Here is a 27,768-nt window from a genome sequence, read left to right as displayed (position 1 = left end):
AATCCAGTTAATTGATTTTATTGTACAATTGCTTTTGATATTAGTACAAAATAGGGTTTCAAAACTGTATGCAATACAAGAAGTTATAAAAATGTTAATTTTAATCTTAAAAAACATTTCCAACTGTAGTTAAACACTTATTTGCTTTTTTTAAAAAATCATTTATCCGTTTACTACATACATACTGTACAAATATATCTTCCTATACACCATTTACATTTCAGTAGTTTGCAATACCAAGTGTGTCCATCACCATCAGAATTGCTTGCAGAGGATCCACGACTTCTTGCATGTTATCTTTCCTCAGGACCCAGTCTGGTTTAATCCTGTGAAAAGATTAGTGGCTTGCATTAAAACATTTCAATGACACAGCAGAAATAGAAGACTAATTTTTAAGCACTTACCTTGAAACTGTTTTTATTCTTAGAGGAGTCACTGGTACAGAGGAGCTCCCAGCTAAGGCAGTGTTTGTTTTCTGCTTCACAAGTGCTCGCTCTGCATCCATCCTGTGTTTCCGAGCCGTGAGCTTATAGAGGCTCTGGATGCAAGAAATGGTTCTTGGCATGCCTCGGATTTCCTGAGCAAAGGGGAAAACAGCACACGGTCAATACTGCAAGTTCAAAAGCAGCCTGGATCAAGAAAATATGAGTGTGTTCACCATCTTGGAAATGCATTTTTTTTAAACCAGAGTTTAGGTGAAATTAATATTAATGCCATAACAAGTACGAGAGAAAAAAAAATTACAAACACCACCAAGACATGCAAGAAAAGTATGTTAAATTAAACCATCAAACCCAAAATATTTAGGTCTTACCAAAGCTCTTTTAGAGTCCTTTGAAAGGATGGCCAGCAAACAACAGGTCTTTGTGAAAATGCTTCCTCCTTTCTCTGAAACTTTGTCCCCAGCTTTGCCTCTGTACATTTGCAGTAGGTCTAGTAAAGTTTCTATAGAATTTTCAGCTTCATAAACTGCTCGAGTAGTTTTTTCATACTGTTAAACAAAAAAGAGACAAGAGAGATTCTATATACAGATCTTTAAAGCATCCTTAGTTTACAGGTTACTATTTACAGGTTAGAGGAAAAACCAAAGCCCATATTCTCCCCCAGAATAAATTTGTAGCTGAACTGGTATCCAAGCAATAAAAATCACTTCTGTATTTACACAATTGTAACATTATAAAGAGGTGCCTTTTGTGCTTCCTCCCTTGTTTAGAAATCCATAGAATCTAATTCTATATTTATAATAAAGAAAAAATTTAGAATAATTTCAGAGAAATTTAAAAATATTTGTGATACCTTGCAATGCCTTAAGGCCATGAAATAATTTTTGCACCAAAAACCATCACATCACTATTACAAAGTAAATAAATCAGAACCTAATTTTATTCAAAACTACTACTTTTGTTGCTCTGGATTTATTGAGAAATTTTGTGGATAAACAAGTACTACAATAAAGTAGCCTACTGTTTATAAACATGCAAAAGAAAATATTCAAGTTACCTTTGAAACATTGAGTAGAACCTGAACAGAGTATCTGATCACATCCATGCACGGAACACTCCGGTTGCAGCTTCGAATCAGAAGGAAAACACTGAAGATTGCTCTGCTCTGGGCCATATTTTCACAACACAGTGGGGACAGCCTGGTAGCCACCTCTAAAACAATTAAAGAAAAACAAACAGAGAAAAGAAAACTCTGAAGTTCAAGCAAAATAATTACAAACGAGGATTTTCTCTATTTTTAAGTAAAAGTGCAAAGTAAAAACTGCAATTATTGATTTAAGTAAGTGATTTTAAAGCAATAGTTTTAATATTCTAGACTAAACATTAAGAAGACAAAGTGATCCACAGAGAACATATACTGATAGTAAAAATGGTAATAAACATGTTAGGTATAGCACTACTAGGACTGATAGGAAATCCTGTATGATTGCTCTAATTTTCTTTCTCTACATAACCATTTAAATATTGTTCTTAAATCAATAATCTAATTTTAGTCTGGAAAACCCTCCATTATACCCTCTAACACTCACATTTTATAATCATGCAGAAAGCCTAAATATCATTATGAACTCTCTTCAGCTGAAAAAAATCCAGTTTTTATTCTTCTGAAAAAATCCATCAGTTACATAAAACAAAATACTGACCAAGATGCTTTAGTGCTGCAAGAATGTAGGAGAGATGTTTGTATTTTAGAAGATGATCAATTGCAATTGCAGTTCTGTTGCCCAGTTTGTCTTCTTCTCTGCTCTTTTCATTGGCCTTTTCTAAACTGTGCCTCAAAGCTCTGGTTTTTGCTGTGTCAGTCATCTTTCTCCAAGAATATCCCCTCCACAATGCCTATAGAAAAGGAATTCCACAAAGAGGAGAAGTTGTAAAGGACAGACAAGACAAGTGAATTCCATCAGCATTCCAAATCAGTTTTACACAAGTCTGACAAAGCATTGAATGACTTTGGCGATTCAATTTAAAGTCATTAACACTCAGTGTTTATTTGTTTATCTTTTGTTATTGTTAGGTTGGACGTGACATACACACATGATCAGGGTCTAAGAAGAAAAAAGTTTTTTATTCTGCTTGTTCTTTAGCTTATATACTCTTAACAAAGCGTGATCCTAAGTTATTAACTACATCACAATAACTTATTATATTCATTGCTGCAAAGCAATTAACGTCAATATAACTAGTAAAAGTTTTACAGAAATTTAATAAGACATGTATAAACATCTACCTATCCATATAGTCTAGCTTACAAAAATTTTCACATATCTTTCCTAATCTGTTTCTATGCTGATGGCTTTGTCTTCTTTTTTGCTATGGATACACTTGAAAATCATCAATTGTTATTTTTTCTATTAACTCAGCTTTGCTCGCAGGCCAGCTGTCAAGCCTCTTTATCTTCTTTACCTTCAAATACTGGACTTTCAAGACAAAAGGCAAAAAAATCCATGTGTATTCCGTCCACACACACTCCCACCCAAGTCATCTCAACCATTATCTGCTCAGTATTCCTCCATGATCTGTTTGCCTTCAGCTTTCATGGCTAAACCACAGCTGACTTGGCTTGCAATTTCACTGATAAAGTCATTGACCAAAGCAAAGATTGTCGTCCCCCCCAAAAACCCATGAGGGAAAAAAACCAGCTAATAAAAATAAACAAACCCAAACCTGTTATTTCCTTACAAGAGGTGCTTACCTGAAATTTAACTATTCCCGCTGCAAACCTCCTCCTGCGCCGGCGGGCGAGGAAGGCGCGGCTGTTTCTCTGGATGACGGTGGCCGCGCCGTGCCTGCGGCTCAGCCAGGCTCGCACCGCGCGCTGTAACCGCACCACGCCGCGGCGAGCCCGCAGAAACCGCCTGCGCTGCACCTGTGCTCGGAACCAGCTCTGTTTGAAATCAAAGCACCCTTCTGGTTATTTAAAACCCTTCCCCTATGTTCCCTTTTCCCACCCCAAATGAGCACTGATAAAAAGTGAGTGTTTTAACATGAGCTTTGATAGATACAGGCACTATAAACATCACCAGTCGTAAATAACCTCCATGACTCTGATTGGCCTTGGGTAGCTGAAATGCAAGGCTGCAGAATGAAATCTTAACTGGGAGCCACTAATTCACAGGATTCAGAGGCTGACCAGGTTGGAAGAGACTTTCACGATCATCAAGTCTAACCCATGCCCTAACACCTCAACTAAACCATGGCACCAAGTGCCACATCCAGTCTTTTTTTAAACACATCCAGGGATGGTGTCTCCACCACCTCCCCTGGCAGACCATTCCAGAACTTTATCACCCCTTCTGTAAAAAACTTCTTCCTAATACCCAACCTGTATTTCTGTTGACACACTAGGGAAGCATTCTGAGGAGAGAAGGTTAGAATAGGGGATAGATAGAATGGCTTTCAGTTAAAGGGACCTACAATGATCATCCAGACCAACTGTGTGACCAAAAGATAAAACATGTAACTCTCCCAATTTACACTTGTGTCCAGCATTACTACGCCCTAGGTGTTCTCTCTTGGTTGGCTTCCATGGAGAACCACCATTCCACTTTTCTCATTTCCCAGCTCTGTTTCTTCCCGTCTATAAACAAAGAAGGGACACAGGGTGCTGTGTGCCAAATCAGAACCAAAACAACCCCTTTTCCATCCATTCTCTCTTGCCTTCAAGGAAAAATCTAACTTATGGGGAGAAATAACAGATTTGTATATATATATGGAGAAGTAGTAGGGCAAAGTTTGCCATGGCATCCTTGACCAGAGAACAGCTATTTCAGAGCTCCCATTTCAGCCTCTCCATTTATCCAGTGCTGGCTTCCCATACTAGAACTAAGCTAATGGTTAGTTTGGAGACCTGCGAATAATTTTTTACAATTTGGTACTGCTGCAATACAGAGCTGATTTTGATATTGTTTTTAGGTAAGTAAAACCTGGTTTTATTAAAATGCTGGAACCTACACAGGCTGTGATATCACTGGCAGATCAGAAGCACCCAGCGGAAAAAAATCACAGTATCCCAAGGGATTGTTCATGTAAAGAGATGCTCTACATTTCACAAACCTTACAGGTTGTTGTGTCTGATCTTTTCTACTCCCAGCAGGACATAAAGAAATAGGCTGAGACAGCACTCAGATTTCTTTAGCAAGCTTGACGGTCTGAAGGAAACAAACTTTCTTATCCATTCTCAGCTCTAAAATGCTTAAGCCTCCAGAGCTTGCTCAGCTGTGTATAAGCAGCATTATTTAATAAATCATAGTCTCCTTAATTTAGCTTTATTTTCACATGTGAAGGAACTACATTGTCTTAGTGCTACAGCTTAGCTCAAAAAAAACAAGTTAAGACTGTTACACAAATCATTCAGCCTTAATCAGACCAACCTGTATAATAAGAACAGATGAGATCTGGGTTTGTGCAAGTTTTAAGGTGAGGTGAAGCCTATAGGCCCTTTGAATTTTAATTGCAGAGATATGATGATATGCAGCTGCTGTAAAATAAAGAAGTCTCTTCTTTTGTTTCTGTTCTGAAATCTGTGGAAGGAAAACAAAATGGGGAACATCATTAATTTTCATACTGTGAGGTAGCTGGGTGTCCACACAAAGAACACAGTCCACAGCAATACACTGAAAATCACCTCAGAACTGAAGTAAGCTACCACTCTGCAGTACTAGGTCTGTAACTTAAATGGTAACACAGAGATGTGTTGTAAGAAACATCATCAATACATGGCAGAGAACAATTTCACTGCAAGCCTATGTGTATGAATTATCAATTATAGTTAAGCCACAAAGATCTCAGAAGCTAAAAAAACACCCAACAGTGAAAACCTACTTTAGTTCTAAAGAATTGTAAGAAAAGGCTCAAACTGTGTTTGATCTATTCTGACCCCAACCAATACTCAAGCAGCCAACAAGAACTTAATTTCAACACCAAGAAATCAAGTTTTCCTCTCCTTGCCAGTCAGAATTAATGATAAAACAGCTCAAGAGATACTTTACATCCAAAGCAAAGTTTTAATTTGAATTATACCAACCTTTTTCCTGACTAAATAACCCCGGATACATGCTTGCAGTTTAATGACAGCTCTTCTAGTCTTATTGTATTTCATAAATTGAAGCCTGCCTTCCTGCCAAGCCCGCAGATGTTTTTGGATAATTACAGCAGCAGCTTTTTGTTGAGCAAATTTCCTTCTTGCCTTGAAACCTCTATATGCATTTTGGATCAGACATGCAGCATGGTGCTTCTGAAAAAGATACTAAAGAATGCACTGATAATTAAAATTTGTTCATTCATGTCAGGATCAATATATATTTATTTTTAGTTCTAGGGTTTTTTTTTCCCTCATAAGAGCAAAAATGGAATGAGAAGTACAAGTAAACTCATACAGTAGCAGTTTATATAAAATGCACTTTCACAGTCTGGAAGGGTTTTTCATTTACCTAAATGGGGTGAAAATATGGGCTTAATCTTTTGCAAGCAATAAAGTCAGCAAAAAATATGGCATTTTATTTTGGTATCTGTATATAGAGGGATAATTCAACAATTGGGACTGTTCAAAATCAAGAATGAACCCTGTTGCTTAAAGCAAAAAAAAGGATATTTAATATTTTGGAGATTGTTCAATCTTTGTTCAGGTTCCACCTTCTCTATGCTTCCACACATTGATGACAAAAATCACTCAAATACATTGAAAACTTTTTAAGTAACCATGACACATCAGAGTGCAAGTGAAAACACACCTCTCTTAGAAGTCTCCTGGCCCTGTACTGCCTGTATGCCAGCTGGATCTTAACTGCAGCACTCCTGGCTGCCAGAAACTGCTGCCGAAGCCTTCGCGCAGCGCGGGTTGCTCTCCAGACTCTTTGGATGGTAAGGGCACAGGACTTCATTTGCAAAAACCTAACATGGAAACACATTTTTAAGTAAGAAAACAGTGATGGTTTATGAAATCATTAAGATAGATATTGGGAAAGCACAGCTGCTCTCAACCAGACCTTGGAACACCAGAAAATGGGAATAGCCAGTAGCACTGGCAGACAGACTGATTTTAAACAGAAGACACTTTCTGGTTTCCCACAGGAGGTATTTCCCTAACTTACTGCCAAAGGAGGCTGGGGAGGGACACGGCAGTTTGAAAGGCATTGGACAGACTGACATATTAGAGGTCTAGAAAATGATGTTAACAGGAATAGGCGGGGATGTTTACAAAGCAGGGATGCTGAGGGAGGACCTTGTATCACTGAACAGCATCCCCTACTGCAAATGATATGGGACAGTTCAGAATGAGATGAGCTACCAGGCTGATCTCATAGCAAAATAAACATAAACCCGTTAAATTATTCCATTATGGATCAAAATGAAATAGTTTTTCAACCTAAAAATTGTATGCTGGAATTTTAACAATATCCAGAACATTTTTCTTGCAAAAGAGAGAACTGAAGAAGACATCAAGGCCTACTCTTTCTAGAGCCCCGATACATATAATTTAAATTTGTGAAGGAGCTTCCATTCCAGGAAAACAATTAAATGCAATGAAAATCTTGTGCACAAGAGCAACCCCACCTGCACCAACAGGGTTATACCCACACACGTTGCAAGGATGCTGCAGGGGCAGAGCCTGAGAACCTGAAGAGTTCTCCAGAGTGCAGTGCAGCACTAAATAATTACATAACAAAAGCTTTGAGAAGTGGAATGATGCATCTCAGATTGGGTATTACCGAGTCTGCAGCTGTCTGGCTCTGAAGTGCCTCTGGATAATCAGGGTAGCTCTGAGCACAGACACATATTCCTTCCGTGCCTTGTGACCTCGGAACCAGGCTTGGATGACTCGTGCTGCTCTCATTTTGCTAACCCACTGCCTGGCTTTATAACCTCTGTATGCTGCCTATCAGAGAAATAAAAATTTACAAAATCAGAACTGTTAATAGAATGAACAAAATTCAAAAGAAAAACATCACATCAACAGGAACGATTTTTGGGATTTCTATCTCCAAAATGCTATAAACATTTAAGTTCTCACAACTAGAAGATGTTTTCAAAAGCAAGTGAAACATATTCAGGGAAATACCACAAATGCCACTCTTTAATATTAGTCTGCAAAAATAACAGTATTGTGAAGAGACAAATAGAAAAGATTAAAAAACCCAAATAAACACTCAATAAAAACCACTTTAATGATTACCTGAATTGTAATGGTAGCTTTTTTCATTTGATGGAATCTGTGTTGATCAATGTTTCGCATCCGATGGGCTCTGTAGTGCTGCTGTATTAACACAGCAGAAAATTTGCACAGAAGATATTTCTGTCTCTGAATAAATCCACGGAAAGAGGCCTTCAAAGAAAAAGAAGAACTTGGAATATTTCACCATTTGCATCATTTCGGCTGGGAATGTTTGCATATTTCTATGTACAGCCATACTCACTGGGTTGTTATAAAAATAACAATTAAATAAACATATTTGCAATATCAAAAGTAATTTTTTTCTACCTTTTAAGGAAAGTAACCAGCCTTATATTGTTCAGGATGTCTAAGTTAAACATTCAGAAAAAAACTATGCAGCTACCAATCCCTCAAAAACATGGAGGTGAGGAAAGCACATGATTTGTCATTTCTGTCAGTTAAGTAGAGCATGAGGTCTCCATGGTTGGAGTAAAGCCAACCTAAGACATTCTCATAGAATGCTAGAATGGTTTGGGCTGGAAGGGATCTTTAAAGATGGTCTAATTCACACCTACCCAACATGGGCAGGGATACCCATTAGATCAGGCTTCTCAGGGCCTTAAATTATTATGAGAGATTATTTATTTCCCTTTCTTTCTTGATTTGGGGGCATTTCCCTCCTTACACTCCTCTTCAAAATGTCTGTTAGGCACTTTGATTAGTCTAGGGTCAATTAGTAAACCTAGGAAGACTAACATGATTGATTTACTCACACCTTCCTAAACATGAGTCCTTAAGAATGTAGCAATCATGGATTTTGCCATTTATATCACTTTATACCCACTACCAGTACTCTCCTCATGAAGAGAGCTTTCATTCAAATTTCCATCAAAGAAAACATTCATTAAGGCGCTAATACTTGGAGGTGAAATTCAGTTGTCTTAAAGAACCTTATTTTTGTGTAGTGAGGTAGTAAGCTTTATATATCTGCCTTGTATATACACTTCAGAAACTGACTCTACTGCGGTTTTCAAGAACAGTAAATCCTTAAAACACCTACAAATGAAAAACAAAACACTCAAATCCCAGTACTATTCATTCAGAAGTACCTGAATTTTAATGGTGCTCTCTTTCATTTTGTGAAACCTCTTCCTTTGGATGTACCCTCTGACTGTGGCCTGCACAAGGACAATGTTCCTGCGGGTCTGTAAGTAAGCCATTCTCTGGTGCTTCACAGTCAGGTGGGATCGGTAGTGCCGCTGCAGGACAACTGCTGCTCTTCTATAGCTCATATACTGTGACTTACATTTATGCATTAAGTAATAGGATTGCAATGTCACAGCTGCTGCTCTGAGCTGGATGTACTTTCTACGCTGCAGAGCCATCTGAAGAAAAGCCTGAATCTTTCTTGCGGCTCGCAGTCGCCTCGCTGTTTTCCTTGCTTTCATAGCTCGGAAGGCAGACTGAATAACCACTGTGGCTTGTCTTTGAGCCAAGTACTGTGCCCTCTGTGCACGAGCCCTGAGACATGATCTGTACCACCTCTGAACAAACACTGCTGAGCTCCGGAGCAGTGCGTAGCGAGTCCGGGCTCTCCAGCATCGGAACACGGACTGGATCGTCACTGCTGCTGATTGCTGGACAAGAAAGCGTCTCCTCTCCAGGCACATTCGTAGGAACGACTGAATGCGCCGTGCAGCAACATTGGCTTTATACAACTGCCGGGCTTTCCTAGCACGAAAAGCAGCTTGGAGGCAAATGACAGCCTTTCTTATTTCTGCATAATTTCTCATGGCAGCTTCTCTTGCCATTTTGGCTCTGAACCTCTGCTGTGTGACTGTGGCAGCCCAGCACAGCTGTTTGTAACACCTACGCTGTACATACATGCGATAGCTGGACTGTATTACAACTGCTGAAACATGCAGGAGTTTCAGTTCCTGCCGTGCCCTCATGCCCCTGTATGCTGCTTGAATAACAAGAACTGAATTCTTCATTGTCAGATACTTCTTGCGTTGGTTCTTTCCTTTCAAATAGGATCGGTAGTAGTTCTGTATAAGCATAGCTGCAACTCTCATATTCTGATAGGCCCTTCTATCCCTGAGCATTCTGTAGGCAGCCTGTATAGTACTGGCAGCTAAATGCATGCGCTTGACACTCCTTCTCACCCTGACACCTCTGTACACAGCCTGGACGTGAATAGCTGCTCTGCGGAGAGAGTGATATTCCAAAGCATGCTGCCTTGCCAGAACTAAAGCTCGGTACCTTCTCTGAAAGACAAGAGTAGCTGCTTTAAGAGAGAGATATCTCTGACGTTCTTTGAAGGCTTTGAAGTTTTTCTGAACCACAGTTGCAGCACAGTGCATTGCTCGCTGTTGTTTTCTCGCTCGCACGTCTCGAAAAGCCCTCTGGATACAAGTTGCTGCTTTCTTCAATGAAGTGTAATGCTCTACAGCAATCTTCCTGAGTCTGTGGGCTCTGTACCTCCTCTGTATTAGCTGGGCTGCCCACTGAACTCTTCTGTAATGACAGTACTGCCTATACATTCTGAAGTTTCTCTGTATTGTAAGTGCTGCCTTACGTTGTCTCTTCAGGAAGCATCTTGTTTTCATTCCTCTGTAGGCAGCTTGAAGAACTAAAACAGAATTGTACAGTTTTAAGTACTTTTCTCTCTCACGCTTCCCTTCTCTGTAAGCTCGATAATGTTGCTGTATGATTACTGAAGCAAGCTTGAGTGCTTGATAAGAAGTGTGAATTTTATGCATTCTTACCATTGCTTGAATAACTGTAGCAGCTTGATGCATTTGCTGCATTTTTTTCCTTACCACAAATCCTCTATAAGCAGACTGTATGATAACAGTGGCATTAAGGAGAGAGAGATATTTTTGATGCTGAGTATTTGCTAGTTTTGTTGCTCTGTATCTTCTCTGAATTACAACAGCAGCTGACTTAACAGAAAGAAAACGTTTTCTTTCAAGGAAAGTTCTAAACCTTCTTTGAATAATCACAGCTGATTCATTCATGGTTCTGATAAGCCTTCTTGTTTTCATACCACGGAATGCAGCCTGGAGGTGAAGTACAGCATTTTTCATAATCATGTAGTTGTGAACTTGTGCATCTCTCTCCTTACAAGCACGGAACCACCGCTGAATCTGCCTCGTTGCAAGCAACAACTTTCTGAAATCTCTCTGTTGTTTGTGCATCCGATAATAGGACTGGATAATTGCTGCTGACTGGTGCATAGTTTTTAAGTCTTGTCGGACTTTCATGCCTCTGCAAGCAGCCTGGAGGATAATAACAGACTTCTTTAGTTCCAAGTACTTTTTGCGTTGTACTTTTCCTAAACAAAATGCTCTGTATTGCCTTTGAATTCTTATTGCTGCCATTCTCATTGACTGATACTTTCTGCTCATGCTATACATCTTAAACGTGGCTTGGATGCAAAGAGCTGCTTGGTGCATACTCTGAACCTGTCGCCTCACTCTTACACCTCTGTACATCGCCTGCACTTGGACTGTGACTCTTTTTAAAGACAAATACCTCTGCCTTTGACATTTAGCATGAGTAACTGCACGGTAACGCCTTTGAATGGCCACAGCTGCAGATCTAAGTCTTTCATATTCCTTCTTGACCAGGTAAGATTTGAAGGCAGCTTGTATAGTTGTAGCAGCTTTGTTTAGTTTGTTCAGTTGTCTCCTCACAGTCATCCCACGGTAAGCAGACTGCAAGACTAACGCAGCTGCCTTGGACTTTAGATAAACTGCACGTTGGGCTTTTTTCATACAGTAGGCTCTGTAGTATTGCTGAATCACCAAAGCGGCTTGTCTTAGTTTCTTGTAGTTTAGTTGATGTATGTGCTTTCTGTAATAGGATTGAATAATTGTTGCAAGATGATGTTGCTTCCTAATGTTTTTTCTCACAGCTTTCCCCCTCCATAGTGCCTGAAGACGCACCGCAGCATTTCGCAGCTGAACGTATTCTTGTCGTTGTCTCTGGCCTAGAACCTTGGCTCTGTAATGCCTTTGGATGGTTAGCACAGCATGCTTCAGAAGCCTGAATTTCTTCACAGCCATCAATTTTCTGAAGGTAGACTGTATCTTAGTAGCAGCAATGTGCTGTCTTTGAATCTGCTTTCGCACCCTCCAGCCACGAAAAGCTGCTTGTAAAGAAAGCACTGCTGCTCTTGTCATTAAGAAATTCAGTCTTTGCCTCTTACCACCCTTACAATTTCTGTACCACCTCTGAATCACAATGGAGGCCTGAACCATTGCCTTGTGTTTCACTCGTGCAGCATGAGCTCTAAAAGCAGTCTGAATTTTAATAGCAGCTCTGCATTCAAGTTTGAGCTTTTTGCGTGTTTTATAGCCCCTGTAGGCTGCCTGTAAGCACACAGCTGCTTTTCTAACTTGCAAGAACTCCTGCCTGTGACACCGGGTCTTTCTGCAGGCACGATAACGTTGTTGAATGACAGTGGCAGCACTATAGATGTTTAAGTACCGTTGCCGATCCCTCTTCATTCTGTAGCAGGCCTGAAGTAATATTGCAGCCTCCCTCCACCTTTGTATTTGTTTCCTGACAAGATAGCCTCGAACTAGAGCCTGAATTCTTATGCAACCTCTCTTCAATTTCCTATAATCTTCTTTAAACTGAAGAGCATGTCTCTGAGAACGATACCTTCTCTGGACATAAAGGGCTGCCTCTCTCAGTGCACAGTAACGCTTACGGACTTGCCTCATCTTTTCAAGAGCCTGAATCTTCACTGTGGCATCTCTCAAGTTTTTAAATCTCTTCCGGGCAACATAAGCACGGAAACTGGACTGAATTTTGATCACAGATCTCAGGATACAAGCCTGTCTCCGGGCTTGCATCCCTCTGTAGGCAGACTGGAGAACAATGGCAGCCAGGCGCACCCTCTGGAAAGCAGCAGCTGCTTTTTTAGCGGCCACGTGTGCCCTATACCGGGTTTGAATTACAGAAGCAGCATTTTTAATCTGTTTGTATCTTTTTACTTGTTGGTATTTTCTCACGTGTGACTGCAATGTAGTAACAGATTTTTTTAACTGCAGGAATCTTTGTTTCTCTCGTTTCATTCTCCAGAGTGATTGAATGACATATGCTGCTTTTGCTTGTCTGTACAGCTCTCGTGCCTTCATGCCTCTAAAAGAAGCTTGGAGAACTATCACTGCTGCACGCTTTTGCAAATAAGACTCTCTCTCACCTTTGCCCAGTTTATAAGCTCTGTAATACTGCTGAATTGTCACTATTTTTGCTCTGTGCTCCTGGTAAACACGTCTGGCCAGCTGACACCTGTACCAAGCTTGAATCTTGATAACATTTTGCTTAACATGTAGGTACTGCTTCAGGTCTCTGTGCATCCTGTACCAAGTCTGTATGACAAGGGCAGCCCTCCTTCTCTTAGCCAGTTTTGAAGATTGCCATTTTCGGAAATAACTCTGAATCACCAAAGCTGCTTTAATTTTCTGCTGAATTCTGTATTTTCTCCATCTTCTGAATGCAGACTGAATAGTAAGTGCTGAAGACTTTAGGATTTGGTATCGTTGTCGATCTATTTTTGCCAACTTAGCTGCACGCACATGTCTCTGAATTGTAACAGTAGCCCAAACAATTTGTTTATATGCAGCAACAGACTTCACCATCCTTATCCTTGCTTGTACAAAAATAACACAATGTCTTAGCTGTAGGTATCGTCTCCTTGCAGAGTATCTCCTCCAATAAGCCTACAGGAAAAAAAAAAAAGAAAAAAAATAGTATTTTCTTCATAGTATATTGAGTTAAGCATGAATGAGGACTGTCATCTTCAGACTTTATAAGATTTCTTACTCATATATTTATCAGAACCACAGAGTATTCTGAGTTGGAAGATGTGATGGCTAACAGCTGCCCTGGAGCCTTCACAGTCATAGATAACAGTAAGTAGAACTGGACCAGTCTATGCTGTTAGGGAAAAGAAGTAAACATCCCTAGGAAAAGGCACAGGGAACCAGGAGATTCAAATTCAAAGAACAGACACCAGCCAATCCTTGTTGAGCACAGACAAAGGTAGCCATTGGCCAGTGAGCTGGGTGTAACCAAATTCAGCCAATTAGGACCAACCACAAGGGTGTTTGAAAGCCATTTGTACTCAATAAAATTTGTTACTGCCATAGGAACTTTGGTGTGTTGAGTCACATCCATCCCAACTGCAACAGGACTGACCCACAAGGATTGAGCTCTAGACTTGACTGAATGGCTTTTACCAGGATCAAACCCATGACATTGGTGTTATTGGTGCCATGCTCTCACCAACTGAGCTCATCTCTGGCTCTTAATCCCTAGGAAGTCAAATCCAGAAATCTATTTTAAAAAAAGAAAAAAAGCAAAAGCTATATGGTTTTTAAGCATTTTCAATTCTGGCAAAAGCTTCAATTTGCCCTGGCAACAGCAGATTCCCTTTTACACTATCTGATAAATCAGCAACTCTTTAAAATCCAGTCTGAAAAGTTTTAGGAGTGAAATATTTATCTTTGGGTAATGGTGCTGAAAGTATCTTGAGAAACTGAATTATCTGCCCAAACTACCATTGCCATGTCTGCCACTTTGAATGCGCCGACTGCAGGTGAGATAACACTAAAACTAATTTTAGGGTTTTTTTTGAAGCTTCTTTAAGTAATGTTCAGCAGCTGTAAAGAAGAAAATCAACACAATCTCATCAGTCCTTAGATTAATGTTTAATGTCCTGTGTTTTAATGCTTGTGGTACTCCAAAATATTCACCAAGAAGAAATAATTGTTAATTTAATAGCACATTACCTTCCCTCCATGGAGAGAAAAACTTACTAAACCTCTCAAAAGCAGAGGGGGGAAAAATTTAAAAAACAGTATTACATTTCATGAAAGCATTAATTGCTGCAAGCAGCACAAATGGACCTTAGTGAGGCTCTTTCTTCGAGGTTTCAAGGGGTTTCCTTGCTGTGTAATCTTGCTTTAGATTGTATTACCTGAATGATTGTGGCAGATTTATTTCTGGCTTCCTCCAGTTTTGCCTTTTTGAGACTGAAGAGAGTCATCCTGGCCAAGTATCCTCTCCAGTGCTTCTGAATGAAAATGGCTGCATTCTCTCTCCTCAGGATGCGCCGGCGAGCCAAGAAGTTCATTGCATATTTCTGAATTATCCGAGCAGCTCTGTCTCTTTCCTACAAAGAGTAAATTTCCACTGAACATTAGCTATGGAATTTTCACTCAAATTTTTGATTTGAATAACTATCCATATCAATTTCATAAAATTATACTACATATGCACACATTATAAGATCAATTAATAAAAATAATGCCTGCAAGGTTTAAAGGGTTTTGGTTTAAGGGGTTTGATTCCTTCTCCCCCACCAGCATCTTTACTATTAGTTATTTCAAAAGAGTTGTAAAGGGAGTATTTTGTCATCATTGTTAAGGTTGTGTAGATTTTATACAGTAAAGAAACTGGATATGAAAAAACCTAAATAGAACCTTTCTACACCACAGATTCTCAGAATATTTCACTTGAACACTGTTCCAACATCAATATGTAACCCATCAAGACACAGTAGTGGCATTTATCAACCCTTAGGTATCGTAGTTTTAAAACCTTCACTAAATCTGGTATAACCACCAGAAAATAAGAACTCATGAAATTCAATTCAAAAGACTGGTGAAGCTTGGCTCCTTGACAAAAATCGTAAATCCATACAGAAGTTTAATTACTCCTTTCGTCTTATAGGCATTTATAGGAACTAACTACTCCTGTAGTTTTAAGGAAGCAGTGCAACTATTTTATATTTGAAATACTGGGAGAAGAGTTTATGGTATGACACACAAAAAAGAAGAGTAGCCTCTAAACACCTATAAGTACTGCAGAAGTCTAAAAGAAAAGTGGAGTTTAGTAGATTACATCACCAAGAAGGCCACATATTTTTATCATAGAAATAGCACTCATTAGTTTAACTGCCAATATTAGTCCAACAAACATGTATTTTCCATTGAATTTATATTCTCTTTTTTCCTTAATGTAGAAGCTATGCATATTGTACAAGCAAAGAGTACCTGAGAGAGTTTCAGTTCCCTTTTCAGCCTGTGCTTCCTCCAAGCAGCCTGAATTAAACGTGCAGCTCGAGTTTCTTGGCGAAGATCGAGAAGCCGCGAACACAGAAACGACAGGTAGGTGATAACAACCTGCAGAAACACACAACACAGCAGGGTAAGGCTCTACAAAAGAGCAGGACATGTTCACACGAGGGCAGAACACATTTATACCAACTCTAAAGGCATCTTACCTTCTCATCAGGAATTGTATTTGACATGTCTGCATGATGAATCATTGCTGGTATCCCGCCTAGGTCAGAAACTGCAGCATTGATCAGCTGGAAGTTCTGCTTTTCATTGTCCAGGAGCTCCTTGTATAGGACTGAGGGAGTTACAGCTTTGTAAAGATAAAACATTACACAAATCAAATTGTGCAAAGAAATAGATTTAACATAAACTTCTGTACATCAAATAACTCACTTTGATCAAATGTTTCTTCCACAGCATTTAGAGAAGTGTCAGACTCAGATGAGGAGGAAGAGTTTAGTCCCACTGTAACAGTTCTTGAACATTCTACAGTTTGAGTTGTTCGTTGGCACACAGCTTCCAAAGGCATGTAACAGGGGTGATAGTGATGAATCAAATAACATAATACTCTGCCATCTGAGAAACACACTGTGAAGTTTTCCACCTGTTAAATAAAATACAAATTCCTTGAATTTTTATACTAGTCAATTGGTATAAACTAGATATAGAATTCTTCTCTTGTACCTTTAAATGTGACCATGTGCAAATTATTTTCTAACAAAAAAAATTTAAGTAGCTAGTGCTTCATTGAATATTTACTGTACAGTGACACACAGCTGTGAGAGCCCAGAAACAAAAGTCATTATACAGTGAATCTACAAGGGAAACATTTATGAAACCAGTCTTTCTACAGCAGGATCCCAAATAAACTCCTATAGATACCTTTACACTAGTCATTGAATTACACTTTTCAATGCAGAAATAAGTTCTGAACTTGCATCAGTCCTAAAAACTCTGTTTTACTCTTCAGAAAGACTAACAGCTGCTACTGTATTCTGACCAGAGCGAGGTCTCTGACCAGGGCTTCCCTTCTTGGAATGAGCAAACATATCCCTTCTAAACAAACATCTCTGAGGAGATGAACTGACCTTATCCCAAAAATTAGTTTAGTTTTCATAGTTTTAAAAACACTAGAAATTCTATGCACAAATACTTTTAAAAATGAAGGCTCAGCAAGAGTCCAGAAACAATTCCCATTTCAGCAAAAAATGTTCAATTTTTAAAAAAGCATTTGTATGCACAAGACTACTTGGAAGGGGAAATTTTTTGCTCAGATTTGTTTAAAAAGAGAGGTGCAGCTAAACTCACAGAACAATGGTTCCTTCAAATCATATTAAACAAAGTCCAGAAGAATATTTACAAATAATTGCCATTGACTTCTACTACATATTTGATGGTTTGAAGAACTCTGCTCTGTAAAGGATTACAGCAGCACAGGGTGTACTTGTGGAAGTGTACACAAAACTATTTACCTTGATATTGTAAAATCTACAAACAGCATTAACCCATGCCATCAGCAGCTTCACATTTTCACTGTAAGTCTGAGATGAGAAGTTACTACTGTCTTTCTGTACTCTAAAAGAATTTTGAGAAGTCTTCATAGCACCCAATAGTGCTTTTGTCTTGTGTGTGTTCTTCAAAAACTCAATTTCTTCTTTTAAATGTTCCACATTCAAAAAAACATCCACCTGTTAGGAAGAAAAACAAAAAATGGACATGTCAACAGTCTGACATGTCCTGCATTACAGCTGCTGGATACAGAGCTTTAGACATGGCATTTTAAAGAGAATCTACACTCACCCCTTAGCAGCATCTGCCTCACAATCAGTAGTGGATAATCTGGACTTGCCAGCATAGATGGCAGATTAAAAGCCCCTAAATCTACCCTTCCCACTGTTCTGTGTAAAAGAGTTACTGCATTAGTTAACAGTTGAGAGAAACAGGGCAATTCCCCTTGTAATTTCAATGTGCTCTTAGAGGAAACAAAAATTTCAGAGTCCTGCCTGCAGTTCCACTGAGCCCATGTACCTATCCTCCTCCTTTAAGGGATTCCAAAAGGACTTGAGCTGGTTGGAGAACAAGCAGCATATCCACAAGGCTTGGATAAAGCCACTACTCACTCAATTTATTTCTCTGATCAAAAGCAATGCAACTGCGACATACGCATCAGAAGAACTAATTGATGGAAGTTAACTACTTAATATTGTAACAGTATTCAAGATAGAAAATAATTACATTTGATTTTTATTATATTGTCTATCTTGTGATACTTCTGTAGCTGAAGTCTTTAATATTCTTACTTTACATATACTTACTTGCACTTACATTCCTGACTACTTAGTGGTGAAATTCCACCCCTACTTTTATCTTATTTTGCCTTTCATACATTATGTTCCTTCCAACAGGATTTGTTGGACACTTATTTTTAAAATACCCTCTGACTCAAGTTAACTCTTAAAAAGTCTTAAGAAAACTATTTTTACTTCCTCTACTAACTTTTGAAATATCATTGCAGTAACGCCTAAGAAATCTTCATTCTTATTTCACGGATGTTTCATCAACTGTTTCAGATAAAGTAAGAAAAAGTAGAAGAGCTATACCTTCAGAGATTATATTGCCTAGCAGTGTAACCTCAAAATGTCCTTTTCAGTTATTAAGAGTCTACCTGCAGTTTGCAATCAACATTATTTTACTTTTAAGTATCAATTCTGCTACTATATGGCATAAACTCAGTTTTTTCCAAAAACTTGAACGGATGTGTAAGAAAAAGCACAGTTAAAACATTATCCAAGCTGTATTGTTAGGGAACAATTAGCAGTTTAGTAAAGTTCACATGGAGCTTTGAATGTACAAAGCAAATCATTTCAGTCAAAAATTTGATTAGTAGAAGCTTTCACAGACATCAAATATCCCTGATAGAGTGGTGTTTTCATTATTACTCCTTTGTAACTAGCAAAAACCAAACAAAATAATCAATGGAATAGTACCTGGAAGGCAAAGACAATTTTCCACAGCAGTGCTAACGTTCGTTCCCTGTGTCTATCCACAATATCCCTGGAGTCAATTGAAGCACCTATCAAATAAAACAAGGGATTAAAGTGTGCAGTACTTATCTGATGCACTTAGAATAACCCTGATTTCTAGGCCTTACCAGTTTCATCTTTCAAGTGCACTCCTCGCTCTTTAAGGACATTGAGAACAATATCCACATTATGCATCTTCTGTAGCCGACTTATTGCAGGAACTCTCAGTTGTTTTGAAAGACTCCAGTTTTTGGTCAGAAGCTCCACTGTTCTCCTAACAAAGGTAATCGCATGGTTTAATGCCTCTGTTGAGCTCACATTAAATACGATATAAAAGAAAATAAATATTTCAATAGAATTCTGTATCAACGCACACGAGACGAATGCCACATTGTAAGTCCACAGCCAGGTTTGTTACAGCAAAATCAAATTCATCCAGAGGAGTTTGAACATGACTGACAGGCAGTCCTAAGAAACCCAGATGGCGGGAAAGGTCACCTTCACCACTCAGGAAGTCCCGGGAAAATGCAAGCAAAAGGTCTTTGCTAGCCTAAAGTTAAAATAAAAAACAAACAAACAAACAAACAAAATCTTAACACTACAATATTTGTCAATCTGAATACAATTTTCATCCCTTGGACCTCCCAAATTACATTTCATATTTCCTTGTGTAATTCTTAAAATTACGTGGGTTTTTTTAAAATTATTTTTAGCAAGTCACAAAACTTTAACTTTTGTCAGATTAAAAATAAAAAAAATTATACACCGAGTCTTAAGACAACAATGGAGGAAGACATCAAATCCCAGATCTCACCTTGAACTCTGCATCCTTACAAAAGAGGCAGGGGTCATGGTCAATCATTCTGGACCGTTTGGCACAATCCAGAAAGCAAACTAACAGCAGCAATTTTTTCAGTGTGAACTTTGACAAAGCTTCTTCATGACCTGAAATGATAGAACTCAATAAGTGATAGTTTAAAAATCAGGTGCTACGAATAAATTATTTTGGAAGCAGCTGTTACCTTCCCGGTAAAGGTGGGGCACAACGGGATGTCTGTACTCGGCTGCAATGTCAGGGTTCCACAGCAAGCGGTTAAGGATAAATATTGCTAAACCCATAACATCACTGTTACTCTCCAAAGCTATCAGTTCTCCATAAATAGTCTGATATGAAAGAAGGGGGAAAAAAAGCAGAAGTGTTAAAAGTTACCTTAAATACTATGTGATTTTGTGAACAATATATATACATTATTGAATCTCTAAAATAATGAATGGAAATTGATATCTAAATATCAAGTGAGTTTTCAAGTTTCAAGTGAGTCCCTGAAAAGTAAAGGCAAAGGAAATTTCAGAAGATCTAATCTCATTTCAAAACACATATGATCATCTACATCTGAGAAATCAATCAGGAATTTCTTTAAGACAACCACATTCTTCTCCGGTTTAGTAAAGTGAAACTGACAGGGAAATGCTTTTGTGTTATTGGCCAATGAATTAACTTCCAATATCCTTGATTAAACATTTTACTTCTTAATAAGATAATCACTTTTTTAAAGCAAGTATGTTGTAACAATTTAAAACATATGGATGATGCTATAACTGAATTGAACCTACCTGAATTAGTATGATAGACAACATAAAGAAACCCAAAACAACCTCTACTAAAAAAAATGCTAAATGTCCTTTAAACTTAGATTATAGACTATACACAGTGAACTTACCTCCAGCCCTATACGCAGCCATAAAGGGTTGTAAGATAAAAGCCAATTAAGGACTTTTTGCCTTTCTCCTGCAAGAAAGCAGATCCAGCAAACATTTCAGATTAAAATGCAAAAATTTCTATTAACCAATTTCAGATTAAACAGACTCAGTGTGTGAATAGCCCTTTTCCTACTGCAGGTTTCAGTCTCTTACCTATGTCTTTCCAGAGGTGCCTGTCCCTGCGCACCAGCAGGCGCCTGGTTTCGATCTCCCCCTCGAGTCTCTGGATGGCCCTGACCATGCTTTCGGAGGTGAACAGGCGGCAGGCCTCGCGCCGCAGCCCGTTCAGCTTGCGCCGAGCTGTGTACGCTTTTAGGGACGCCTCATCCTTCGTGGGTGCCTTAGGAAGGCTCCTTTTGTGATGGTTCTCTTCCCCCAGGATAAGAGCAGCTGCATTTACTGTTTAAACATGCACAAAGAGCAAGCATTTACATCTCAAATAAAGGTTGCTTTGCACACTTCATTTATTTTTCCTCCTCTTTAAGCTAAAGTTTTGTTATTTTTATTTTGACTGATGATTTATCCTTCAGGAAGCTTGTCAGCTGTTGCACTATACATGTGTTGTCAAGTACAAGAATACTAGTCTACTATTAAATATAAGAACACTTATTCCATAAGTGAGCAGTGCTAGGAATTCAGTTTTAAGATTAATGGTTCCATCTTTGGTTTTTCCAAGTGAAGCTAAAGATAGAGCAAAAAGTAGGTTATCCTTTTACTAAAGTACCAGCTATAATATTTTCCAGCAGGTGGGCATTCCCCACTCACCACCCACTGAGGAGTGCCACAGGCACACATTCCAGTGCATTCTTGGTGCATAGCACCCTCCCCATGCAGGGGTGTGCTGTGCTGTGCTTGCCATGAGCTGGTGAGCCATCCACACTGATCAGAAGGGGGAAATATGAAAACATGACTCTGAAAATTTAGTGTGAAATGAGTGCTACTATTTATTAGTGTTAATAAAGTATATTACATAAAGCTTAAGAAAATGAGAAGACAAAACTATTGTACTCTTACCTTGTGAGGTATTTGTTTTTACATTGAAGTCATCAGGGGTAAGTACAAAATTTAACCACCAGGTGAAACCTCTCTGCTGCTTCTCCTTCCAACGTTCATCATAAAACATGTTTTTAGCAGCAAAAGGCATTGGGTGCCTAGGGATGACTTAAAAAAAAAAAAAAAAAAAAAAAGCAAAACAACAAAAAACTTTAGTTTTTACAGCTCTTGAGATGTTTAATAACCAATATGCATTTAATTTTGGAAAGGATTAATGCTTGACACTCCATTTAGCACTACAGCCAAAAAGGCAAATTGTTAAAATCTTCAGAGACTTGCGGATCAGGGATTATTAAATAAACTTCAGCCACAAAACATGGCTTGAGTTGTTACAGCCCTAGAACTTAGACAAGATATGTAGAACCCAGGCCATTAGCAATGGGGTAAACTCAAACTGAACTGGATTACATCTAGGAAGAACCATTTTATAGATGCATTTTTCTGGTCAGATCAACTTAGTATCGTTGACTCTGCAAAATGTTTATCTTGTTGGGAAGAAAATTTCTCTTCTGAAGTATTCTGTTGTTGCCTTAAAATGTTATCAGATATGGAAGAGGCATTTAACTGATACCCATCAGTTAAATCTATTAAAGCTGGGAGGAGAACTGTAATACAGCTTTTACACTTACAGGCCAATCTGGAAAAAAGTAACATTTACTTTTAGCTGACCATGTGCTGCAACCAATTTTCATATAAGTAGTCAAAACAGATCACAAAAGGTTACATACATTGTTCTTCTAGATATTGATTCATTTCAGACACTGTCTTCAATTTCAGTTTTAACCAGTTATGTCTTACCTGACACCAGCAGTCCAATAGTGACACTCTGTTCAGTGTTTTACCAAACACCAGGAGTCTGCCTACCTGTTTTCAGTGGTTTCACAAATGTCAGGTGTGACTGGGCCAATCCAGGGACTGGTTTACTAATTCTCCTGGTAGCTTTAGGTGCCTTCTGAAGTGAAGAACCTACAAGCATTGACAATTATCAACAGCAAATATGTCAGTGAAAGTTAACATATTGAAGTTCATATCACTTCAAAAGTACAGAACTAGAGTAATTCCCCATGAACCATTCAAAGGTATTGATGATTTAAAAAGGGGAGGAAGGAAGATGTGTGGATGCAGGGGGCTACAGACTGGTGAGCCCCACTTCTGTGCCTGGGATTATCATGGAACAGATCCCCATGGAAGTGATGTTAAAGTGCATAAAATACAAGGAGGTAATTGAAGACAGGGAGAACAGCTTTACTAAGGGCAAATTGTCCCTGACCTGTCTGGTGGCCCTCTGTAGTGGAGTGGCTGACACAGTCAACAAGGGAATAATGTCATCTGCGTGGAATTCTGTAAAGCCTTCCACACAGACCCACATGGCATCCTCATCTCCACATTGGAGAGATGGATTTGGAGGGTGTACCATTGGGTGGATAAGGTACTGCAGCCTGAGGGTTGTGGTGCATGGCTGTATGCCCAGGTGAAGGCTGGTGATGAGCAGCGTCCCTCAGGGACTGGTGCTCTTTAATACTTAAGTCCCAGGCCCTCATTCATTTCACATTCCAGAGCATATTTGGGGTTGGAACAGTTAGGAAACCCAAAATAAACTGAAATACAAGTGTCAGCATTTTTGGATTTTCAAGCAATAAAGTATTGGCAAAATAAGGCAGAGAGAACTACACAAGGCTGACTAATCACAGACAGAAAAAGCAGGCAGAATGAGAAAGACAGAGGAACTTTCTCACTGAAGGGTGGTTAGGAATTATCACAGGCTGCCCAGGAAAGGGGTGGAATCACCATCCCTAGAAGTGTTGAAAAGGTGTACGGATGTAGCACCTAGAATTACAGTTTAGTGGTGAACAGTTTAGTAGTGCCAAGTTAATGGTTGGACTCAATGTTCCAAGGGGTCTTTTCCAACCTTAATGATACTACTTTGAAAATATGTGACAACAGCAATGGATGCAACATTCACAATGGCAAATGTACCGGTGACAAATCTTGTGCAGTAAGTCTCCAGAAAATTTGATTTATGTAACAACATCTCTGCTCAAGAGCTTTTAGACACTTTACCTATTATTGTCATTAACAAATTTACACAGGAATAAAGTAAATTTGAAGCCAATTACATAACCAAAACTCCAACCTAGTTTTCAGTTTTTTAAAACACAGATACCTAACAAATTGCAAAAGCCCACATTTCAGATATGAAATATTGCTGACTGTTGCTAGACAGTTTCGTTTGCTATACACAAAAATGCTAATCAAAGACATCTTTCAGAAAATGGTAAAAGAAGGAAACACTGCTCACCAGCTTTCTTCCTCTGCCCTCCTCTCTCTCCACTCGTGGGTTTGAAGGCGGATGGTCCTCTGGTTGTGCGTGTTTGATTGTCCATGCTAGAGGTAAGAGCTCTTTTTCTTTCTACTTCTTCCACAGGCACTGGAGCTGTAACTCTGTTTCCTAGAAATGCTTCACTTTTCCTCTTACGACAGGAAGAAGTTGATCCAGTAGGAGATGAATTTATGTTGTCATTGTGACACTGATTTTCAGATGAAAGGGGAGCTGTAACTGGCAGGTGTTTAGATGTTTCTCCTTCCATATGTCCAGGCATCACATTAGCACATCCTGTTATTGCTTTATTAAGGCATTTTTTAGATTTTGGCTGGCGGGTTTCTGTTCTTGTTCCTTCAGCAGCACCACGCTTACTTTTTATGACAGTGGCAGAAAGAATTGGACGCTTTTTCGTTCGCTCTCTCTGAGAGGGATTGTCAGTCTGAAGTTCCTCTGCAGAAGGACAACTGCAGTGATCTTCCTTGGTGTTATCACAATCAAATGCCTGTGACTGTACATTATGCAGCACAGAGACTTCATTTAAGCTGTGTTCTATGTGAAGATGTGTTTCTGTCTCTACTGCTCCACCTTTTTTCCATTTTGCAGGTAGAAATCTCTTAACAACATAAGTCTCTGTGGTGGATGATATTAATGCTGCCTCAGGTTTAGGAGTCTTTGATGGTTTATCTGACAAATTGTCCTTCACAAATTGATCAGGTGACAGAATTGCAATAGGCTGGTCTATTACATCAATATCCACTTGATAATTGTCATTTACAAAAGCATCTGGGCTTAAAATTCTCCTTGTACTTAAAACAGGCATGGAGGCTGAGTGTTCTGGAGTGGAAACTGGCGAGAGCGTGAAATTAAGAACCCCTCCATCATCTGAAATTGGCAATTGTGCTAATCCAGCAGAACTGGAGGCACTTTCAGGCTGCAATTGATTGTGCTCAGTAACACGTTCACTGATGTTACAGATGTCTGTCTCAGGCAACAGCTCCTTATTTCCAGAGGCAACAATATCCCCAAATGCAGTAGACCTTCTCAGGGCAAGTGGTGTGTGAACGGTATTGCCGTGCTCCTCTGGCCCTGGGGCAATAGGAGATGGAGGCAGCTGATTCTCTGAGCCAGCAAGAGAGCCATTTCCTTGGCATGCACCATTCTGCACCGTGCTCTGGTTCTCACATGACTGAAGGGGACTTCTAAGTCTAGCCACCTTCTGAGAAACTTGAAATGTTTTATTAACACTTTTAATTTCTAAAGTACTCTTCTTAGCTTTTATTGCAGATGTTCCTGAAGAGTTCTTCTTTTTTAATGTGTCCCAAAGACTCCTCTGAAAAAGAACCATACGTAAAAGTTAGTGTCCTGGCTATCTAAATTCTTCTGCATGTAAAAGTAAACATTACTAGCATACCCATTCAAAGTTTAAAAAAAGCTATAAGAAGAACTCTTGATCAAAAATTCACAATACCTTATTTGCAGGCTTGAAAACCATTTATTTGGTTTCAATTTTATTCTTTAAGCTGTAGTTCATCAGTACCTACTTTCCAACCCAGCTAAAAAAAAGTTGAGGACAATGCCCAGCATCATTTCCACAGCATCATTTATCACTTTATAGTCCTCCTTCACTAAATTTTCTGGTAATAAAAACAATATTTGCATCAGAGATGCCAAAGTAACAGAACTAAGATACAATAACCACACACTCACCTTTTTCTTTGGGGGCTGTTCAGCAGCACCAAGGAGCACAGCTTGATGTTTTACAACATCATTAACAACAAAAGTCACCAGTTCTCTGATTTTTCCTTCTTCTAATGGTGTCCATGTGACAGAAACAAATATTCTTTGTCCTGACTATTGGAAAAAAATAAATATTTATTATTTAGCATTTAGGTACACTTTGGTAACATTGAAGATCAAGTAATCAACCAAACAATGAGCATGATATAGAAGTAATATATATCATGACAACATGAAATGATAAAAAAATGTTAAATGTTTAAATGTCAGTTTTTCCTCTTTGACATGTAAATTTAAGCAACTCCTATCAAAAATATTGTCTTACTGAAAGGTTGCATACCACTACATCAAACTACAGTGGAAAACAAGAAAGAATAAACATAAATATAACACATAGTAGAAGGAGAAGGTTCAAGTAAAGGGGAGAAGAGGAAATTACATAATTTTTTGCACGTATTAACCAAATAAGTCCTCCAGAGTGATTTTGAGAGAATTATGGTGGGGCAGATAATCAGAGGTTGATTAACTTAGGACCTTAGCTGACCTTGAATATAAGTGTAAATGTTTATAGTCAAATTTGGCATACAAGTCCTTCAGCAGTAAATAACTGCAAATTATCAAGGAAGTAATGAAGTTTTCTATTCATTAATTCCTAGAGGAACATATCATTCAAGCACTTTGCAGTGAGACTTCACCCTGGTTTTATAAGCAAGAGCTGTCCAGAGCATTTCTTCTTCTCTCACAGACACTCTGGACAGTCTAGATAATTGTAGATATATGCTCGTCTAAACAGTTCTTTTAAAAACTGGCATTGATTGAATTGGCCACAGTTTGCATTTCCTTAAGTATCGTAAACCTTTAATCCTATTTTAAGCATGCCTTGCACTCTGTTGTGTCAGCTAATGAACGTGCAGAACAGTGAACAGGCATCCTCTTCCCTCAGCCTTTTCCCTGAACATATACCCTGAAACTTTTTGACAGGTCTCTGTCTTTAGAACAACATTCCCGAAAAGCAGTTCATTTCATTTCATTTTTTTATCCTCACTGCAAGCACCTCTCTGTAGGAGCAGGTTGTAGCGCCCTTGCACAGCTGACAGCCCCTAGCCTGAGGGCCCGACCCCGCCATGCCCGGCTGCCGCCGCCCCTCGGGGCGAACCGCGACAGGGCCCCAGGCACGCACCGCCCTCCGCAGCTCCCGGCCCGCGGCCGCCCCACATCCCGGCTGCCTGCTGCCTGCCCCGGGGCAGCTCCTCACCAGCCCCCGTGCCCTGCGGCCGCCAGAGCTCCCGCCCGTCCCCTGGCGAGTCTCCCCGTACCTCCACAAAGAAGCGGCGGTGCTCGATGCTGAAGCCCCGGGCAGCGGCCGGAAAGCGGTCGATGACCACCTCGGCATCATCCTCGTTGGGGTTGTCGATTCCCAGCAGGCGCGTGCGGGAGGCGCCCACACGCAGCCGACCAAAGCTGAGGAAGGGAGGCCGGGAAAAGTAGCTCAGGACAAGCACGGCGGGGTCCTCATCCGCGTCGTCCTCGCCGCCCTGCGGGGCCCAGCGCCGCCGGCTGGGCTTGTTGGTGGGGCTGCGGTCCCCCCAAGCCGCTGCGGCGACAGAGCCCGCAGCCATAACCAGGCAGGCGCGGAGCAGCGGCTCCGCAAGGCAGCGCGGCACCAACCGCCGCTCGCACGTTCAAACCCACGGCTCCGCCAATCCCCGCGCGGATCGCGCAAGATAGTACCGCCCCCTCGCTCATCAGCCAATCCCAGCGCGGCTCGTGCCCGTTCCAACCCACCCCTTCGCCCATCCGCCAATCAGCGCCCGGCGCTTCATTTAAACAGCCCGAGCTCGCGGGGCCGCGAGTGCAGCGCGTGAGGCTCCGTGGGTTCGAAATGGAAACAAAACAACGGCGGGAGCAACGGCCGTGAGGGACAGCGCCCAGAACCGCGCCCGAAACAAACCCACAGGCAGGCCGAACCCACGGGGGCTTGTAAACAGATTTAATTTACAAAATCCCTTAAAGTCAAAAGTGGAATGAGACACACGCAATACTGATGAAAACATCGGCCTCATTTGTTTCTTTCATGAAC

The 27,768-nt window shown here is 39.9% G+C and overlaps 1 protein-coding gene across 1 annotated transcript; it reads right to left on the bottom strand.

Moving 5' to 3' along the window:
• Positions 1-2: 2 nt before the first annotated feature.
• Positions 3-27,344, bottom strand: ASPM (assembly factor for spindle microtubules). The gene is made up of 29 exons (XM_059854469.1): positions 27,005-27,344; positions 25,659-25,802; positions 23,928-25,281; positions 22,493-22,594; positions 21,590-21,736; positions 20,729-20,974; positions 20,536-20,603; positions 19,837-19,978; positions 19,629-19,759; positions 19,189-19,364; positions 18,943-19,088; positions 18,779-18,864; positions 17,264-17,479; positions 16,185-16,395; positions 15,956-16,101; positions 15,726-15,854; positions 14,648-14,842; positions 8,763-13,388; positions 7,675-7,824; positions 7,211-7,377; positions 6,233-6,392; positions 5,527-5,748; positions 4,874-5,023; positions 3,196-3,387; positions 2,147-2,339; positions 1,501-1,655; positions 815-991; positions 405-577; positions 3-326 (listed from the first exon to the last, which is right to left on the bottom strand). Exons 1-29 carry the CDS (start codon positions 27,305-27,307, stop codon positions 221-223), a joined length of 10,413 nt encoding a protein of 3,470 aa, XP_059710452.1. The 5' UTR covers positions 27,308-27,344; the 3' UTR covers positions 3-220.
• Positions 27,345-27,768: the final 424 nt, after the last annotated feature.

This window comes from Haemorhous mexicanus, chromosome 9, assembly GCF_027477595.1.
Source record: "Haemorhous mexicanus isolate bHaeMex1 chromosome 9, bHaeMex1.pri, whole genome shotgun sequence".
NCBI lineage: Eukaryota > Metazoa > Chordata > Aves > Passeriformes > Fringillidae > Haemorhous > Haemorhous mexicanus.
Note: the sequence above shows the minus strand (reverse complement) of the source record. Positions and strands in the feature narration are given on the sequence as shown.